General features: G+C 43.7%; 1 protein-coding gene across 1 annotated transcript in view; it reads right to left on the bottom strand.

The window, feature by feature from the left end:
* Positions 1 to 21,336, bottom strand: part of SNX30 (sorting nexin family member 30) — a 126,127-nt gene that overhangs the window by 26,448 nt on the left and 78,343 nt on the right. The window contains exons 4-6 of the mRNA XM_003264007.3: positions 18,089 to 18,247; positions 12,822 to 13,017; positions 10,540 to 10,739 (exon numbers count right to left, since the gene is read on the bottom strand). Coding sequence (XP_003264055.2) covers positions 10,540 to 10,739; positions 12,822 to 13,017; positions 18,089 to 18,247 — 555 coding nt within the window. The remainder of the gene's footprint in view (positions 1 to 10,539; positions 10,740 to 12,821; positions 13,018 to 18,088; positions 18,248 to 21,336) is intronic.

Genomic DNA, 21,336 nt, shown 5'->3' with positions numbered 1-21,336 from the left:
ATAAAGTAAAAAAGAGTCCTCTGTGGACTTCCTATAGCCCAGAAAATAATCTAAATCTATTGGTCTGGTACCAGCAGTAGTAAAAATCCTCTTCTCCATGGACGTGCAAATGTGGTTCCCCAAGGCACAATGGAACAGCAGGGTGAGGGCCGTGTGGGATGCTTATCACTGGTGTGCACTTCCCTTCACAGGATGCCTAGCATCTTACTGGGAAAAAAAACACATATCCAGACTAGCACTTCTAGGAAGGAGCATGAGCTGTCCCAGTGACACACACTGTCAGTGTGGCAAGAGCTTCCTAACTAAAGCTGTAAGACAATGCCCTGGAACAATGCCAGCACAGCGTGTGGGCTCCTGGGGGCACTGCTGGGGTTGCAAGACCCCTGGGACTGTGAGGGGTAGGGAGGAAATGCATCAACCCCACTCAGCTACAACAGTGCAAAAGCATCTCCTCTCCCCATGCCCAAAACAGAAGAGGGAGCCTGCAGATCCAGCCATATCTCTCCCTCCAGTTAGCCTGGGCCTGCCCTAGCCCACAGGAGAGGCAGGGTCTCTGTCTCTCAGTGTTATCCGGCGTGTCCAGAATGCTGCCGTCTTGCGCAGGCTGACTGGAGGATACACCCTAACAGCCCTGCATCGCTGGACAGCACAAAAGGCTCCCAGCAACCCTGCAGAGTGAACGCGCATCATTCCTATTCTACAGATGAGGAGACTAAGGGACGGTGGCGGGCCCTGTTCAAGGCCACACCTGGCTCATGGCACTGCAGTGGCTCATTCAGGCTGTTCCTGCTGCCTTCCAGCATGTGGCTTCACAGCTGGCCCATAATCCAACCACGCTAAAGATTGGGCAACGTGTTCTGAATCAAGACAAATTGCTGACGACCACCACCCTCACTGGGACACCTCTGCACGCTGTTGGTGATGTTCTGAGAGGATGGGCCCCCAGCCCAGTCTCTACTGATAAAATTGGCCAAACCAGCCTATGGCTGTGAGATGAGGCCCGAGCCGGCGGTGGGGTGAAGAGGCCACGAGACCAAGCCGGCGTCTGCAGAGAGGCCCCTCCATCACTGAGTGACAAGCAGAAGACAGTCATCATCTGAACTTCTCACGGAACTTTATAGGGATCTGCATCCCATGGGTATGACACATCAAAAAGGCAAAGGGCACAGTGAGACTTTCCTCCTCACGCCTCGTGCCACCTGCCCTCCTCTACACATCCATCCCCACCCTGCTTCTGCCCTGCCTTCATACGTCTTCATTCATCTAGCCAGGGGTGGGGATACAGCAGAGAACAAATCACAAAACCATGTGGAGCTTACATTCTAGAGGGGAGACAGACAAGAAGCAAGTAAAATATATAGTAGGTAGCTCTAGGCATTAGGAGGAAAAATAAAACAGGAATGGAAGGTAAGTACCAAGGGTTTGGGGAAGGCAAAATCGTACATAGGGTGCCCAAGGAGGGCCTCACGCTCACAAGATGACTTTTAATTACAGCCATGGAATAAATTCCTCTCGGATACTTATTTTTTAAAACATTAGAACATTTTGTTGTGATTTCAAGTAGTCCTAATAATCTGGAACTTTATTATCTCTCTTTTCCAATGAAGAGAAGACAAATGACTCTTTAACAAATAAATTACAAGGAAAAATAAATGGACAAAGAAGGATTTTTTAATATTTAAGAAACATACCAATCAATGTATAGATCCTGTTTGGATCTCAATTTGGAAAAAGAAACAGAAACTGTGTCTGAGACAAACTGGGGAAATTTGAACACTAACTGGATATTTAAACATAATTAGGTAGTCCTTTTTAAAAAAAAAAGAATGCTTGTATTTTAGAGATAGGTACTAAATGTTTCTGTATGAAACAATATGATTCCAGGATTCGTGTAAAATTAAACCACAGGATGGGAGTTGGGAGCAGCGTGAGAGAGACAGAACCAGATGAGTCATGAGTGGGCAACTGCTGATGCTGGCTGGGATATGCGCGGGATGGCTGGGATACGCGCGGGACGGCTGGGATACATGTGGGTTTATTGTTATCATTCTATTTTGTGATGTTTGAATTTTCCTATAATAAAAAGGCTAAACAATAGAAACATAGTATCTGTCATCCAAATGTAACAAATTAATAACAGTCATTAAGAGCTCTATAGTTATGTCATCCATGAAATACTAATCAAACACCCTTTATCTACAATGACAAAATGTTTGGAAGAGTTGGATGACAGATGCATCCTGTGGTTTGGCTTTCAACATCTGCACTGGATTTGTCCCAAAAAAGACCACAGTGGTATCTACGGGAAAGCACAGCATCCCTTCTCCACCCTCAGACTCATGCACATGTCTGACCCTGCCAAGGCTGTGGGCTCACAAACTATGGGAGGGGGAAAGGCAGAAAAAAAGCCCCAGCGCCAAAGGTCAGCACCTACCAAAAAGCCTTTTTAAGCCCACCAAGTTTTTCAGCTTCAAAGCTTTGTGGAAGAGGGGCGCTAGGATGCAGGGCTGGAAGAGGATACCAAAGCAGCAGGAACAGCTCAGCCCCCCACAGAGAACTGCAGGATGGGATGGTTCATATTCCTGTAGGCCAGGGCTGATGACCCAAGACCCAAGTGGAATTCATGTAGAGTAATGGCTGTTCAGTAATAAAGAACAAATGAGAACAAAAATAAAATACCCACATAGCCCTGTGGCTTAGGGCAGCCCTCTAAGAAGGGCACTTTCCTGCAGGCAGGAAAATGAGTCTGATTTGGTCCTGGTGATATCACTAGCTCTGGTTAAATGACTGAGTTCAGGTTACCCCTTTCAACATGCACCTGCGAGTTAGATGTCCTGGGGCAATGTTGGTAATACTGAAACCACACGTTATCCCCTCATTTTAAAAGATATTTTTACACAAAATTTGGAAAATTTAAAGGAGGGGGAGAAGTCATACATAATCTCATCACACAGACACAATCAGTGATACATTATTTCTTCCCTTCCGGTCTTTTTCCTTGAGTGGCTTCTTTGATGCTTCCCATTTCTCTGTTTCTCTGCCTGCACACTTGTTATTCAGATTGTCTAATCCTCTAATTTTCATATTTTCTTCTCCAATTCTCTTTTGGTTTCCTTTCATATGTGACTTGCTTAACTTTTTCTTCTAACTCTTCTATTAATTTTTTTATTCCTATTATGGTTTTAATTTCCAAGAGCTCTTTGTACTCTGAATTTTTAAAAATTATTGTTTTATGGCTGTGATATCTTCTCTTTTGGAAAATATTAACAATTTTTTTTTGGAAATTTTCTTCCCCAACAGTGTTTCATTCAATAGGCTTTTTCTTCTTTGTTTTTACTCCTGATATTCAATTCTTTCCCTACATATCTGGTGACCCTTGTCTGTCCACTCATCCAAGAGGGAAACCCCACAGAAATAGATTGAAAGCTCTCTGCACAGAGGGCTTGTTGACATTCTCCATAGGAGACTTGGCTGGGTCCTTTCATTGAGGGACCACCCTGGTTCTCCATCGCCAGCCAATATAAGTATCTGTGGGTCACTTCTCTTGGCCCGTCCAGATTTTCTAGAAAAGGCTCTTTTCCTCCTTGCATGGAAGATCTAAGGCTGAGAACCAAGCAGGAGAAGAGTCTCAACATCACTAATCTTTCAGTGAACACCCTCAGGTGTGCCTAGAGTCTCTTGCTCCAGAGAGGCCCCCTCCAGAGAATCGGCCCCCAGTTCTGCCAAAGTGGAGAAGGAAGTGGCCCCTGTGTGAGCAGGGAGGAGAGGATCGGAAGCTAGGATTCTTAAACAGCCTCTAGATTTATTCTTCTCTTCAGCTCTACCTCAGTCCCAGAGGGGCGTGGTGCTGCCAACGCTTGACCTTTTTGGAGGGTTCCACGGTGTAAACCAGGTGGCTTCTCAGTTTTTTCCCCCACAGTCGGTTTCAAAATCAGCTTGAGTCATTTAAAGTACTTATTAACTCTCAATCCGTTCCCAAAATCGTACTGCTATTGCCTCCTTGCCTGTTGCTCTTGTCTGTGGGCTTGTGACTTTTTTCAAAATCCTTTTAGTGTCATTTTGGTGAAGTTTAAATGTGTATTCAGTCTGCCATTACTGGGAATCTGAGAGTTTTCATTTTAATATTTTTCTTATTTTTTACAGCCTTTGAAATCATGTATATTTCACATCCTGCTTCTTCACATTATTTTTGCTGCAAGAAATTAGCCACTCTGTATAATCTCTTTTGTTCAGGAAAGGGGACATTTTTTCCCTGCCCACTCAATCTTCCAGAAAACTCTTCATTTCAGTTTTGGAAAGGCACAGGAAATGGCCAACCTAAAGCACCAACTGGTAGCGTTCCCGGAGTTTGACTCATCAGCGCCACCTTGTGGCCCTGTGGGGGAAGAGGTGGGCAGGCTGAAGAAACCGCCTGACAATTTAAATTGACTTTTGAAAAGGACTACCCCGGAATGTTGTCGAAGTTATCTCCAAAGACTTTGTCTTTAAACCAAAACTTCTGCATCCACATCTCACACTTGTAATCTCGATCACCAACGATGTCCATATTATTAAATCCAACAGATATATTTTGCCCCTTCTTAAAACATTTATCTTGGCTTCATGTAGGCAATCCTCTACTTCTTCCCTCCTGCCACACCAACCCTTCCCCTTCGTGGGCTCCTTTGCTACTTGTTCTTTCCTCTTAAGGTGACAGATCAATAAATATTACCATGCCACAGGCACAGGCCTTCACACTCTATGCACCTCAATCACATCTCCTCATATGATCTCCATCATTCTCAGAGATTTAAACACCATTCATACACTTGTGACCCCCAAATTTCTATTCCCACTCTAGACTAACTCATAACCAACTGCCATGACATCTCCACTTTAATGATTAGGAGGCATTCTGAATTCCACATGCCCAAAATAGTGGACTCCCAACTGCTCCACCTGTTCCTCCCTGGACCCTCCCCATCCCAATAAACAGTACTGCGATCCACCCAGCTGCTAAAGCCAAAAACCCCAATTCCTTTCTTATTTTGCATCACTACAGTAGCAAGTACAATTGGCCCGTCATCCAAAATATACCCCAAATCTACCCACGTCTCTACCACTGCAGTCCAGGCTCCACCACCTAGTTTTCTGCCCTTGGCTCCCTGTGACAGCCTTCTCAACGGCCTTCCCAACCACCACTCTCATCCTCTACAATCTAGTCTCCATACTGTAGCACTAGTTGTCTTCTTAAAGTAAAAATCACATCCTGTCATCTCCCTGCATAAAACCAAATGGCTTCCCTTCTAGTCCTTAGAATAAAGTCCAGACTCTTACCAGCCTTTAAGATGGTCTTTAAGATGCTACTGCATTTGGGAGGCTGAGGTGGGTGGATCACAAGGTCAAGAGTTCGAGACCAGCCTGACAAACATGGTGAAACCCCATCTCTACTAAAAATACAAAAATTAGCCAGGCGTGGTGGCGCACGCCTGTAATCCCAGCTACTCAGGAGGCTAAGGCAGGAGAATCGCTTGAACCGGGAGGCGGAGGTTGCAGTGAGCTGAGATCACGCAACTGCACCCCAGCCTGGGCAACACAGTGAGACTCTGTCTCAAAAAAAAAAAAAAAAAAAAAAAGCTACTGCAGGACCAGGCTCCTACCTCTCTTCGACCTCACCGCTTACTACTTACTCCTTTGCTCACCAGGCTCCACTCACCAGCCTTTCTGATCTGCAAAGACTCTGAGCTCATTTCAGCTTTCGGACCTTTGCACCGGCTGCTCCTCTCTGCCTAAAATGCTCCATCCTCTGACCCTTACGCAGCTCACTCCCATATGTCTTCCAAGTCTCCAGCCACAGCCTTCTCCATGTGGCTTTCCCTTACAACCCACTCTTACTTTAGACCCTCACCCCATCCCAGTCATTCACCAAGACCCCCGAGATAAGTATGCGCATTGACATATCTCTTAAAATAAGATGTACAATGCGCGATCATTGTATATTTGTAAGTGTCGCAAATTTACCAAATTGTCCGATTCAATTACATACTTGCTGACCACCTTCTATGGATAAGGCAGTGTGGGAAATAAGACAGTCCTGCCCAAACCTTCAGGAATAAAGCTTCTCCAATATTTGGCCTGATCATGACAACGCTAATACTCAAAAGGCACTACCAGAAAAGTGGTGAGGACTTCAAGAGGGCCTCTTTCAGCCCATCACTACCCTAATTTCATTATACACACACAGTTTACAGGATGTGAAATCCTATATAAGGGCTCACCTGTGGATGTCTGCGAGGTATTTAACTTGAGTCTGGTCTTAAGGGTAACTAACCTTTTGTACCTTCCTGCCCCCCGCACACACATCCTTGTGACACATGCCTTCAACCGTCTTTCTAGTACAAGCTGTTCTCATTGTTCACTGCTTAAACTCACATTGTGCCATGTGTTCCGAGTGCCTTGATAATGACTCTGTCTCTCTATGCTCTCTACCTCCAAAGGGAACAGAACATACCTAGCCACAATTGTCCTGAAAGAGATACAGTTGGAGGCCAGGCTTGAAAAGCCTAAAGTCACCTAGTTTGCCTCTTAGCAAGTAGTAAACACACAGCTACAAGCTGACTGGTCACTAAGGAGTATAGTCCTGTGGCCATGGGACAGAGAAAAGATTTACCCACAAGGGTCTGTTTCTTCATGTCAACAATGAGCAAATGAGACAAATGATCCTAAAGGCCCTTTCAAACTCAGAGAGGAACCCCAACCACAGTCCCATCAGGACAGGACTTTTCCCTGGCATTTTCCCATCCAGGGATGGACCAGCCCTCCACCATTTCAAATTCCCAAGGCACAGGCCACTACCTCCAAATGATGAGGACAAACACTCACCATTAGGTTCCCTCAAGGCCATGATGAAGATAGACTGACAGAACCTCACCACACCAGTAACTCCTCACCAGAACCAACCCAGGACTTTCTCGGCTCCGAGGACCATTCAGCAGCTGATGAAGAACGGGCCACAGGCCTGATGTGGGAGCTCACGCCTGTAATCCCAGCATTTTGGGAGGCCAGGGCAGGCAGATCACTTGAGGTCAGGAATTTGAGACTAGCCTGGCCAACGTGGTGAAACCCGTGTCTATTAAAAATACAAAAATTAGCCAGGCATGGTGGTGTGCACCTGAAATCCCAGCTACTCGGGAGCCTGAGGCAGGAGAATCACTTGAACCCGGGAGGTGGAGGTTGCAGTGAGCCAAGATCATGCCACTGCACTCCAGCCTGGGCGACAGAGCAAGACTCCATCTCCAAAAAATAAAGAACGGGCCACAGCCAGGCCTGTGGCAAGTCCTCTGCTCCATGGTTAGTTTCCATACTGCACAGCAAAGTCCGCCCTACTTAAGTTTCAAAAATCAGAAAGCCATTTTGGAAATGGAACTGTATGACTCTCTCGGAGGAAGAAAATATACTTAAAAATTCTTACAGAGCAGCAATGTGAAAAGGTGGGGAAGCCACTTAAGACCATCTATCATTCTCCTGGTGTCTTCAGTCCCAGCCACACAGACCCCAATAATCCCAGACATAGTCTTTGCTTTGCCATCCAATCACTCCTATCGTGCCCAGGGCACTCTGCAGAGACATTTTCCTGGTGAAAAGAGGAGGAGCAGTGGCCCTGTTTCTTATTAATTGGACTCAGCTCAGCTACTATCGGGGATAGAGCTTGAGTTTCAGAGACTGCCAGTCCACACTTCCTCTTTTCCATGCCCTTCCCCAGACAAGACTGTGTATAATTAATCCCATTCGCTCAGCCTGACTGACCTGATTTTTCAGGCTCAGTAAACAAGAAACTCAATACATATGCCCCACACATGGGGGGTAAAGAAAGAGCAAACAAATGTTTCTTTGATGTCTAACTTAAATTACACAAGCTTATGTCTCCCAGTGTAATGTTTTATAGATGCCAGATAAATCCTTGCTATATGACATTTTAAAATCGTGCTTCAAATACAAATATATACTAAGTACTAACATATTTGCCACAGGCAAAAACAGAGCAACTGTATTATAGTATCCCAGTGCTGTGTATGCATTTCATCTGGCAAGGTTAAGAGAGTATTTGATGAAGGGTGTGTATACATAAGAGACAAATCCAGGGACACTCCAGGAATTGTAAAAACTTATTTTTGTTTATAAGACCAGATACCGGGGCTGGGCGCGGTGGCTCACGTCTGTAATCCCAGCACTTTGGGAGGCCGAGGCGGATGGATCATGAGGTCAGGAGATCGAGACCATCCTGGCTGACACAGTGAAATCCCATCTCTATTAAAAAAATACAAAAAATTCGCTAGGCGTAGTGGCGGGCGCCTGTGGTCCCAGCTGCTCAGGAAGCTGAGGCAGGAGAATGGCGTGAACCTGGGAAGTGGATCTTGCGGTGAGCCGAGTTCGTGCCACTGCACTCCAGCCTGGGCAACAGAGCAAGACTCCATCTCAAAAAAAAAAAAAAAAAAGATACCAGCCGGGCGCAGTGGCTCACACCTGTAATCCCAGCACTTTGGGAGGCCAAGGCGGACAGATCATGAGGTCAGGAGATCAAGGCCATCTTGGCCAACATGGAGAAACCCCGTCTCTACTAAAAATACAAAAATTAGCCGGGTGTGGTAGTGGGTGCCTGTAATCCCAGCTACTCGGGAGGCTGAGGCACGAGAGTCACTTGAACCCAAGAGGCGGAGGTTGCAGTGAGCCGAGATCGTGCCACTGCACTCACTCCAGGCTGGTGACAGAGTGAGACTCCATCTCAAAAAAAAAAAAAAAAAAAAAAAACCCGAAACAGATACCATTAACTTGGTAAGTGAAATATTCTAGTTCATTTTAAGGAAGTCAGGATGTCTTTCTATACCTGTTTTGGCCATAGGATCAAAAATTCAATGTGTATATCCCAATTTTTTTTTAACAAAAGTCAATGTGATACAGGAGAATGAGCTGCAAATTCACAGCCTCAGTTCCAATAATTTCCAACTAGTAGTCTCAAGCTAATGATCTCACATGTGACTTTATCCTATCACCACCATCATTTCCAACTTATAGATAAGGAAATTCAAACCATTTCCCTGGTCACTGAGAGATCCAAATTCAATCCTGCCTTTGAAAGTGTTTTATTAGCAACTTTATAGTGCACACATGAGAATGGGATTCACCAGAGGCTCCATTTTCCACTGTCCGCAGTTTAGTACATATCAACCCTTCACACCTGATGGGACAAGATGGAATAAGGAGAATGGGTATGTGGCAGTTTATCACTATTCTCTCTGCTTTGGCATGTGCTTAAAGTTTTCCATCGTAATTTGTTTTTATAACTAGTTGATTATTTTTTATTCCTCTTCTCAAGCTGTACAATGTTTTCATGGATCTATGATCTTTCTGGTTTAACATTTTTACAACCCAATGTTGACTGACAGGTTTCTCTCTGGAATTCAGGTCAGTCCCTATTCAGGTCTTTCCTCATGGGATGCCCTTGACCTGCCCCAAAAACAGATTAATCATTCAGAGGTCTCCTTTGGAAAGTAGGAGGGTGCTATTTAGAGGTGGGAATGTTCAACACTGAGCCACACATCTTTTTCTATTGGTCATAAAGACTGGGCCTTTCCACTAATCAGTGCCCCCATCGTTGGAGTCTCCTGAAGCGATGTTCTCCAACCAGTCTATGTGCAGGCCGGGGAAGTTTCCGGTGTGGGCACTGGCACATTTCCTCTTGCACTCCACTCGGATTCTGCACACAGGATTTGAGGCCAAAGATTTTTTTTGTCCTCATAGTTCCTCTTCTCATTCACCGCTGCTAGACCAAAGCCATTCTCACTCTTGTTCCTTTTATACATCATCTGCCCCTCCCTCTGTTTTAAAAAGCTTTCAAATTCATATCACTTTTGTTCTAAAATTCCACAATAATATGCTTTGGGTTGGTGATCTTTTCAATCCTTTTGCTGGGCAATTATCACGTCCTTTTAATCGGACAATTTATGTCTTCAGCTTTGGGGGATTTTCTTGTATTATTTCTTTTACAATTTCCTTCCCTCAGTCTTCCCTGTTCTTTCAGGAACTCTTATCAGTCAGATGCTGAACCTTTGGGATTAATCCCCTATGTCTCTTTTCTTACACATTTTCAGTACTTTTGCATTTTTGTTCTATTTTCTAGCAACTTTTGTTTTGTCTTACTTTAAGATTTCTTCAATTTCACCTTCCAACTTGAGTATTCAGTTTTATTTCAGCAATCATGTTTTAACTTCCAAGAACTCTAATTATCTATTACTTTTCAATGGCATCTTTGTTCTTGTTTCATAGGCATTATATCTTCTTGAACTCTCAAATTTCTTCCCAAACTTTTTTTTTGTTTAATTCACGTACTTGGTTCACCATGTATTCCATTTATATGTCCATGATGTCAGTCCACATGTCTGATCCTGCCCACCCAGGAAGAAGGAAACTTATATCACATGCAAACAGGCAATAATCCATTACTTTCTGATAATTGCTATGACAAAGAAAGTATGCAAATACACAAGAAGCAAGCCAGCTTACTTTCATGGAGTCAGAGTATAAAATATATTCCCTGAGCACAGGTAGGAAGTCTTCTGTCATGTCATCTGTCAGCTCTTCTAAGGCTGTAGAGCAGTTCCCAATGCAAGCTGACACACCCTCCAGGGGTTCGGCCAGCTCACCCTCCAAGGTGCTCCACGTGGAGTACACAGGCCCGTATTCTCTCAGCTCCACAAGGTACTCTGAACAGGGAAGAGAAACCAATTAAAATCCGGCTGGGTAGCAGTTGCTGCTACTACTGACTCAGTAATCACCACAGCCAAGAGCTCTCTACATGAACATGTGTTTCTTTGGCCATTCACTCACCTGATCCCAGTCTTCTTTAAACACAACACTGTTTCTAGCACAACTGCTTAAAAACCTCTGACAGCTCATGCTACATCAATCCCTTCCATCCCGTGATGGGAATGCCATTGCCTCTGGATAATGGGCCTTATGGGGAAAAGCAGTAGCAGCCACATCCACCAAACATCTTTGAAAATAACCACTCACTGGCCTGGCAGTGGCTCATACCTGTAATCCCAGCACTTTAGGAGGCCGAGGTGGGTGGATCACAAAGTCAGGAGATCGAGACCATCCTGCTAACACAGTGAAACCGTCTCTACTAAAAATACAAAAAAATTAGCCGGGCATGGTGGCAGGCGCCTGTAGTCCCAACTACTCAGGAGGCTGAGGCAGGAGAATTGCTTGAACCCGGGAGGCAGAGATTGCAGTGAGCTGAGATCACTCCACTGCACTCCAGCCTGGGCAACAAAGCAAGAATCCGTCAAAAAAAAAATTAAAAAAAAAAGAAAAAAAAAAAGAACCACTCTCCTACCCATAGTGTGAAGCAGAATTTTAACAGGCAATGGAGGCAGAGTTTCATAAGTTTAGGGAGATGTTTTTAAAGGTTAAAAAATAAAATCAGCGGCCGGGCATGGTGGCTCACGCCTGTAATCCCAGCACTTTAGGAGGCCATGGCAGGCAGATCATGAGGTCAGGAGATTGAGACCATCCTGACTAACACGGTGAAACCCCATCTCTACTAAAAATACAAAAAATTAGCCAGGCGTGGTGGCAGGCGCCTGTGGTCCCAGCTACTCGGGAGGCTGAGGCAGGAGAATGGCGTGAACCCGGGAGGCGGAGCTTGCAGTGAGCCAAGATGGAGCCACTGCACTCCAGCCTGGGCGACAGAGCGAGACTCCATCTCAAAAAAAAAAAAAAAAAAAAAATCAGTCACAATGGATAAACAATGGAATTTTAGGAAACATTCTGATACAAGAGATGCGGTCTTACACTGGCAGACTCACTCTATCACTCGGTGGTCACCTCAGCCCCTTGGATCCCATCAGAATTTACTCCGCATGATCCTTAGGTGTGGATGGCATCCAAAGCTATCTCCAAAACCTATGGGCCCCACATGGTATCATCAGTGGATTAAGTAGAGGGAACAAGTACAAGAAATGAGAAAAAATAAATGTTGATTTTTTTCCCCCATAAAGAAAATCTGGCCCATCATTTGTCACCAGGAGTCTTGCCATTGTTACAACAGAACACAGTCATCACGGCTTAGTGACCAATGAAAGGCAACTGCTGGGGAATCCTTCTCAACGTGCTTCCCATGCCAGTGAGATCATTTACACTGTTCATGTCTGTCCACCCCACACGTATGTAAGGAGATAAAAGATCCCAACATTCTGGGATGTGGCAAAGCAGGTGGCCCCGAGAGGGGTGGGAAGGAAGTGGAGGCAAAAACAAGGAAGGATCAATACAGGCCCTGGCAACTCCCCCATGCAGGAGGAGTGGGTTTAAAATGAACCACGGTGGGGTGGGTGAGTCAATTACAAGTCTGAAGATTCATCAGGGTCATAACTTTGGCAAACACAGGTCCCCGTGCTGTCTTTTTGAACCATCTTTCTGCCAGAAAAGGTATCTAAGTTTGTTTACTAAATTATTGTTCCCTATGGATGAAGGGCAGTTGAGTCTATGTCTCCACTTTTAAAGCTAACGTTAAGAGAGCATAAAAGAAGAAACACCTGGCGAATCAGCAGTGCTGGCCATGGGAAAAGCAAACACAAGGCTGATATGGCAGGACAAAGGACGGGGTGCAAAGTGACATTCCAGTCACACCTAACTCCTCCCCTCCTTGTATTTCTTTGATAAGCAAAAGACGGCCTAGTTCTGTCACTCCAGTATTTTGCAGTTTGATTCTCTGTAGCACACATGAATGGCATTTCTGCCAATGTGGCTGCAGGGCATAATCAAGACCTCAACAGACAGCTCACCTATTTCTTCTTTGATGATCCGTTGGGCTATTCGATCAATGGTTCCCAGTTTGAGTGCAAACGTATCTAAGTAGTCACCTACGGCGGCAAACTCAAGCGGCCGAGTCCTCAGCTTGTAGCCGCCAGTAACGTGCTTGACTGACTCACCCATTCTGGTCAGCAATGCTATCCCTTGCTTCTTGTAGGCGTTCAGGTCCTGAGGATGATATGTGAATAAGCTCAAAGCACTCACTCACTCACACAGGCAGGACTAAATAAAACAGCTTCTAAAAGCAGCTTCAGTTTGGAAATGGAGGACTCGGGGAAACAAGGAGCTAAGTTAGAAGCCCTAATAACGTTCACACGAGGACCCTGGCCTGGACGTCATAACCACCAGACTCAGGCTCCCGTAGGTTGACACCTAAATCCCTTTCAGCAGAGCTGAACTCCAATCCTTAATCAAATTCACTCACCTGAGCACACTGCCCTTTAAACACAATGCTGTTTCTAACATAATTTTTTTTAAGTATCTGTTTCTCCCATACAAAGTACCCTATGTTGTCTTTAGGAGCAAAACTGAAGAGCAGAGGTTCCGAGATCCATCACTCATCTATTTATACCCCAACTAAAGCCATATAAGGGGAGTAAAGGGTGGAAAGCAGGAAACAGTGACAGAAAAACATTGCTAGAAAACTCAGGCCTAGGATGGATGCTGTAAACAGCAAAACATTTTAACCCTGGATTTCTTGAAGGCAAAACTGGAAATATGTCGAGTTTCATAAACCATTGTATCTAAATATAAAGCTTATTAGCCAGGCTAGGCACGGTGGCTCATGCCTGTAATCCCAGTACTTTGGAAGGCTGAGGTGGGCAGATCACCTGAGGTCAGGAGTTCAAGACTAGCCTGGCCAACATGGTGAAACCCTGTCTCTACTAAAAATACAAAAAAAAAAAAAAATTAGTTGGGTGTGGTGGCATGCACCTGTAGTCCCAGCTACTCAGGAGGCTGAGGCATGAGAATCACTTGAACCTGGAAGGCAGAGGTTGCAATGAGTTGAGATCGTGCCACTGCACTCCAGCCTGGGCAAAAAACAAAAGCATATTAGCCTGCCTGATAAAACAAGCTTCCTCCTATCATCAAACCCTAAGAGGAATCTATACCATCTTCAGGTTGTCCTGTGTCACCTACTGAAAGGGTAGCTTCCAAAATGGTTTTACAGAAGGTACAGGTGTGTCTGTTCTTCATATCCACCCTCAATACTAACAGAATATTAATTCCCAGACCTAGAAGGGTATGACTAGAGGGAGAAAAAGGAACCCAGAACAAGGACACAGCTTTCTGGTGATGTGGCCTGATGCAGAGGATAGAGCAGAGAATGTGGAATTCATAGCTAACATGGCCCGACAGCCCCTCCGCATTTGATGTACAATTTCAGGCTGAGGTCTCTATAGTATCTGAGTGTAGGCACCTTGTGAATTCACTTCCTTCTTCGCTTCCTCCTTCAGGCCTTCATTTTTGCTCTTGATCCACTCTTTCCTATTGAGGTGTTAGAGTGTGTGTGTGTGTGTGTGTGTGTGTGTGTGTAGGTTTTTATCCACGGTTCCTGGCTCATAACCTCCACTGTGTGTGTGTGTGTGTGTGTGTGTGTGTGTGTGTGTGTGTATAGGTTTTTATCCACGGTTCCTGGCTCATAACCTCCACAGACCTTGTTCCAGTCTTTTCACTATAATGTTGGGTGTGTTAAGCCTCAGGAAACAGAATCTCTCTGTCTTTCTCCTGCCCTCCTTTCACCTGCCCCAAGGCAGGACTCGAACCTTCCCCAGCCTTTCTGACTAGGGTCCCTCCCCACACCCTGCAGGATGGAATGCTGCTGTCACAAAGCTTCCACAAAAACCCAAGAGAGCTGGGTTTAGAGAACTTCTGGAGAGCTGAACATGTGGAGTCTCCTGAAGGGTGGTACACCCAGGGAGGGCATGGAAGCTCCACAGCCCTTCCCCCACGCCTCGCCCAATGCAACTCTTCATCTGTATCCTTTGTGATATCCTTTATAATAAACTGGTAAATGTGTTTCTCTGAGTTCTGTGAACTGCTCTAGCAAATTAATGGAACCCAAAGAAGGGGTCACGGGAAGCCCAACTTGAAGCTAGCTGGTCAGAAGTTTTGGAGGCTTGAACTTAACGTCCGAGATCTGGAAGCTCTCCGACTTGGGGACTGAGTCCTCAACCTGTGGGATCTGATGCTATGTCCAGGTAAATAATGTGCGAATTAAACTGGTGGACATCCAGCTGGCAATGGCTGCTTGGTGTTTGGGGAAAATCTCGCCCCCACCCCCACCCCGCAATTTGGTCACAGAAGTCTTCTCCTGTGTTGATGACAACTGTTGTTGTCTGAGAGCAGAGGAAAACCATGGTTTGAGAGTTTTTCTGGAATACCTATCCATACCTTCCCCCAACCGAGGGCCTTGCCCTACCAATTATCCCCTCTCCTGTCTGTATCTTCAATTTCTAATCCTTCAGCATGTAAAATACACCCAAGGCTGACTCATCTTAAAAACAGCAGCAATCTCCTCTAGTTCCTCTCCACCTCTCTCCTTCCCTTCAGAGTCAGGCTGCCTGAGAGAGTGTCCTAAAGATTCCATCTCCCCTTCTGACCTCCCACATTCTAGACAAGAAACATCCCCAAAGGCACAAGGCCTTCACAAGACTATAACTGAAGCCTCAGAGTTCTTGGAATTACCTCTGCAGACAGCGTTTTTACGAGTGAGACTGGAGTCAAATGGGCTCGCTGGACTGTACAGGCTCCGCTTCAAGTAGAGCTTTGAAAGGGTGTCCCAGTTAACCAAGTTAATTTACGTGTTGAATAAAGTTATTCAGTAGTATCTATCTGATTGCTGTACCCACTCAACCAAAGATTAAAATATTGACTTGAATATAGTTGCTATTGAGCGTCCCCATTTCTCCCAGTATTACTACTGGCTGCTACTGCTTCTTCTTTTTAATATATGGAGATGCGGTCTCACCATGTTGCCCCGGCTGAACATGAACTCCTGGGCTCAGGTGATCTACCCCCTTGGCCTCCCAAAGCGCTGGGTGTTACAGGCATGAGCCATTACATACAGCCTTTTGGCTTCTTCTTAAGGACACTTCTAACTTGTTGAAAAGCTCATGTCATCACAAAGAAAACAAAGAGTGTCTCTGCATTCCCTAAGGCAGAACACGTAAGTGGCTCATCTAAGAACAAGATCAAGTTATTCAAGGTATGTTAAAGGAAAAAATGAGGCAGCTGGAAGAGGGGTAATAGGGTGCTGCCATTTAATAGGCATAGAGTTTCAGATCTGCAAGATGCAAACGTTCTGAAGATAAGCTGCATAACTAATTTAAATATACTTAACACTACTTAACTGTACACTTAGAAACTGTTAGGATAGTAAATGTTAGGTGTATTTTATCACAATTTTAAAAATTTTTAAAGAAAAGATAAGGCCATTTAGCACATTTTGTTCAGCAAGTGATACTGAATTAGGGCTAAAATTTGTTCTGTTTAAAGCCACCTCTCCTGTATTCACTCACATGGAGTCGGATTTTGATCGAGGCAGTCAAGGACCTTATATTTTTTAAGTCATTTTCATACTGCTTGGCCCACAGATAGATAAATCTCCTTCTCTCTCTCTCTCTCTCTCTCTCTCTCACACACACACACACACACACACACACACACACACACACACACACACTCTCTCTCTCTCTTTCCTACTTATTCTTCATACAGATTCCTAACAACCAGGGGTCCAAGCTTTTCCCTCCCTTTTCTTTTTTGTTCAGTAAGCATGAATGTGCTTGAGGGCTTTCTTGAAAATGGACCTTGGGGGAGAAAGTGCGTTGCGCTTTTGGAGAATTAGGATGTATTCTACTTTGAGTATGAGTTGAAGGAATTATACCTGAGGATTAGTTTGCCAGGAAATACTTATTTTTAAAAAGTGTACCTGTCCAACCTGTAGTGGGGGAAAGCCTCTGGGAAAAAGAGACACCGAACTGGAATGTCATCAATAAGACTCAATGCCAACTGAGGTTATAAAAACTAAAGGACTTTGTCATGTGGCTTCCATTGAATGAAGAATGGCACACTCTCCGAAGTCTTTAATGTCAACTAATGTTATCTATAACTATTTCTCAATTTTGCAGATTTAAAAACTAGAAAGTATCTGGACCACAATACCCTTGCCAACATGGAACATGGTACATATGGCCTGAACATGGGAATATGATACCTGAAACCAAACAGATGGGACTGGAGGGAAGCTAGCAGGAGGGTCTGAGCATGTGACCCCATTTCTGCAGACAGCGAGAGCACAGCACCTCAGGTTTTCTGGCCAGTTCTGCCAAGAGGGAAGTGCAGAGAAAGGCCAGTGGACAACCAACTTGAGTTTGAATACACAGAATCTGGCAACTGTGTAGGACCCAAATGTTTTATCTGGCAAATGTCCACCTGATAGGAACATGATTGCAGGTTAAGTAACAATCAGGCAGTCTGATACACAGGGACGGTGTGGCCTCAGTAGCCACAAAGACCCAATTTGAGATCCTAGTGACGCTACCTGAACAAGGACAAGCTCCTGGAACTTGAGTTTGTCTGTAAAATGCAGCTGCAAGTAATCACTCAAAGCGCCCTTAAGAAGAACACCCTCACCAAACACTCAAATGTTCCTTCAGTTCCATGCCCATTGCTGGTCAGACTGGCCTCACCCAGTAATACTGCCAAGTGTTTAAGGAAACACTTAGCTCTGCTTTTGGCAGAGCAAATATTCTAACTTCCTCTACTGCTGCAAGTGGGTAGGGCCCCGGATGGGGTGGGGATAGACCTCCTAAATTCTAACATAGAATCCATCTATACGGATTTGCTAATGCAAAAAAGCATGCTAATGCACATAGGCACCCAAAAAAAGACCAATTTTACGACAACCCTGTTACAGTGAACCATTCGCTCATGAAGGTGGCTTCTGAAAGATCAAAACAGTTTTTTTTTTTTTTTTTTTTAAAGAGACAGGGTATCACTCTGTCACCCAGGCTGCAGTGCAGTGGCACGATCATAGCTCACTGAAGCCTCAAACTCCTGGGCTCAAGCTATCCTCCTGCCTTAGCCTCCCAGGTAGCTGGGACTACAGGCGCACAACATCACACTTGGCTATTTGTTAAAAGTTTTTGTAGAGACCGAGTCTTGCTCAAGACAGCTTTTAGGAAAGAGCCCCAAGAATGGTAATATGGGGGAAGAGTATGTAAACTGCCCTTACCTTAGCAGTAAGGAAAACATTAAAGTGTTCATTGAAAGAGAGCACAGGATGATCCGTAATTCTTTTTAGAAATTTATCCAAAGCTTTTCTTCTGGTCTCCACAAACTCTTCTGAAAAACGATCCACAACACCTTTTACCACAAACTTCTCGGGAAGAGGCTATGAAGACATGAAGAAAAAAAATCAGAGTAATTGATGAGATGGTGCAAGGAAAACAACCAAGCTAGCACACAGTTCTATTACCCCTCTGTCCAAGAAAAGTATTTCTTAATCAGGCAGATCTTCATGTAGTTATTAATATAAAGATTTCTGAAAAATATACATGGAGTAAATACCCTGTCAATTTTATAATGCAAGGAATAAAACACTAAATTACAGTCTCTGAAACACAGAAAAGTAGATATTTATCCAGTAAATTCAACAGTAATTTTTACATTGCTTGAGGTACACGTGATATGATGGAAAAGTTATGGCAAGAAGAAAAGAAGAGAAAAGAAAAGAAAAAGAAAAAGAAAAAGAGAAGGAAGGAAGGAAGGAAAGGAAAGGAAAGGAAAGGAAAGGAAAGGAAAGGAAGGCAGGCATCAACCACATAAAAGTTTTATGATTTAAATGTTTTAAGATTCTGCTCCCAGTGCTTCATTCCCCATTCATACTTGGTGAATGAATAAATTAGGTAAATTCATGTATCTAAAAAAAATACCTTTTATAAGCCAATTTTTTGGTTTAGGTTTATACTCAAAAATTCTCTAAAACGTAATTTCCCTTATTCCCCTTATTCAAATACATTTCTCTATATACTGACTTAGAGTCAATACTGTGGGCAATTTAAAACTACCTGCCCACCAAGGGATCTTTGAGCTTTTAATCTGTTTCCATAGTAGTTTGATCAACTGCTTGATTAAAAAGCTTTCTTTATTATTACTACCACAGGGAAAAGAAGTATCTGCTATGTACGTTTTAAAATATTTGAGCTATGAAATATTTTTAAAATTGTACATTTAAAAAACGGCAACTAAATCTAATAGATATTTCTCTAAAGAAGATACCCAAATGGCTAAGAAGCACATGAAAAGATGCTTAACATCAGTAGTCATCAGGGAAATGCAAGTCAAAACCATCATGAGATGCCATTTCATACCTGCTAAGATGGCCATAAGCTTAGAAAAAAAAAAAAAAAGTGTTGGTGAGGATGTGGAGAAATCAGAACCTTTATACATTGCTGGCGGGAATGTAAAACATGTAGCCACTGTGGAAAACAGTTTGGTGGTTCCTCAATAAGTTAAATTTAGAATTACTATAAAACTCAGCAATTCCACTCACAGATTTATGCCCAAAAGAACTGAAAGCAAGGCTGGGCGTGGTGGCTCATGCCTGTAATCCCAGCACTTTGGGAGGCCAAGGCAGGTGGATTGCCTCAGCTCAGGAGTTCGAGACCAGCCTGGGCAACATGGTGAAACCACATCTCTACCAAAAATATTAAATATAAAAACAATTACCTGGGCATGGTGGCTTGCACCTCTAGTCCCAACTATTCAGGAGGCTGAGGTGGGAGGATAGCTTAGGCTGGCAAGATGGGGAGGTTGCAGTGAGCAGAGATTGCGCCACTGCACTTCAGCCTGGGTTACAGAGTGAGACTTCATCTCAAACAAACATTTTTTAAAGCTTTAAAAAAAAAAAGAATTGAAAGCAGGTGCCCAAACAAAATTTTGTACACAAATAGTCATAATAGCCTTGTTTACAATGACCAAAAGGCAGAAGCAATCCAAATGTCCATCAACATGTGAATGAGCAAACAAAATGTGGCATATCCATGCAATGGACTAATAGTTTGTCATAAAAACTAAGTACTAAAACATGCTACATCATGGAAGAACTCTGGAAACATTATGGTAAATGAAAGCAGCCAGATACCAAAGTCCATATATATGATTCCATTCATGTGAAATGTCCAGAATAGGCAAACCCATAGAGACAGACAGTAGATGTGTGGTTGCCAGGGGCTGGAGAGATCGGGGGAAATGAGATGTGACTGCTTCATGGGTACAGGGTTTCCTTCCAAGGTGATTCTGAAACTTTTCAGAAGGTGGTGACAGATGCACAACATTGTGAATGTATTTGATGTCACTGAATTGTAGATTATAAAATGGTGCTGTTTTTTAGCATGATAAAAGAGCGTATTATATACCTCAAAGTCATAAAGCATAATAATAAAACCAGCACTTATTAATCTACCACTCAACTTGACAGAGAGAACACTGCCATTGACAAAGCTCCCTGTCAGCGGATCCCTGATCAGATCTCCACTTATTCCTGCCCCCATGAGGGAATTACAGTCCTCAACTTTTTGGTCATTGCTCCCCTCTAAGTTTCAGTTTTAAAACAATGTACTGTTCGTTGAACTTGTTGTTTAACTTTATAAAAAATAAAACTACAGTTAATGTGTCACTTAATGACAGAGATACACTCTGAGAAATGCATTGTCAGGGATTTCATCATTGTGTGAACATCATAGAGTGCACCTACACAAACCTAGATGGTGCGGCTACTACACACCGAGACGATACGGTATAGGCTATTGCTCCTAGCATGTTACTGTGCTGACTACTGTAGGCAATTGTAACACAATGGCAAGTACTTGGGTACCTAAACATATTAAAACGTAGAAAAGGTACACTAAAAATATAGTATTATAATCTTATGGGACCACCATCTATATGCCATCCACCGTTGACAGAAATGTCACTATGCAGTACACATCTGTATAGTTCGCTTTTGTCACTCAACATTGTCTTTCTGCAACTTATCCATATCGATGCATGTTTAGCTACAGGAAAATAATTTTACTGTTCCATAGTCATGCACTATATAACTGACTGTGTGACAAATTGTCCACCTACTCTCCTGCCTGTGAACGTGTGCATGATCATGTGAATGGTTTACAGTTTTATGGCCCTACTAACAATGCTGCTGTGAACACTCATGCAGATGCATGAGTGTTTAGAAAATGCAAGCCTCTTTAGGGAATAAACCAAGACAACGTTGGCCAAGTAGGTCTATCAGGACAATCACATGCTTTTTCTTTTAATATGGTAAGTGGTAAATTAATATATTTTCTAATGTTAAACCAACCCAGCAGTTCAAGTTCAAAGTAGGACATTAAACACAAGCGTTTAACTCCACAACCTCCTCAAACCCCCATAATATGGCAATAAAGAGGATTTTTTAAAATTATAAACCCTGAAGGACAA

This window comes from Nomascus leucogenys, chromosome 8 (assembly GCF_006542625.1).
Source record: "Nomascus leucogenys isolate Asia chromosome 8, Asia_NLE_v1, whole genome shotgun sequence".
NCBI lineage: Eukaryota > Metazoa > Chordata > Mammalia > Primates > Hylobatidae > Nomascus > Nomascus leucogenys.
Note: the sequence above shows the minus strand (reverse complement) of the source record. Positions and strands in the feature narration are given on the sequence as shown.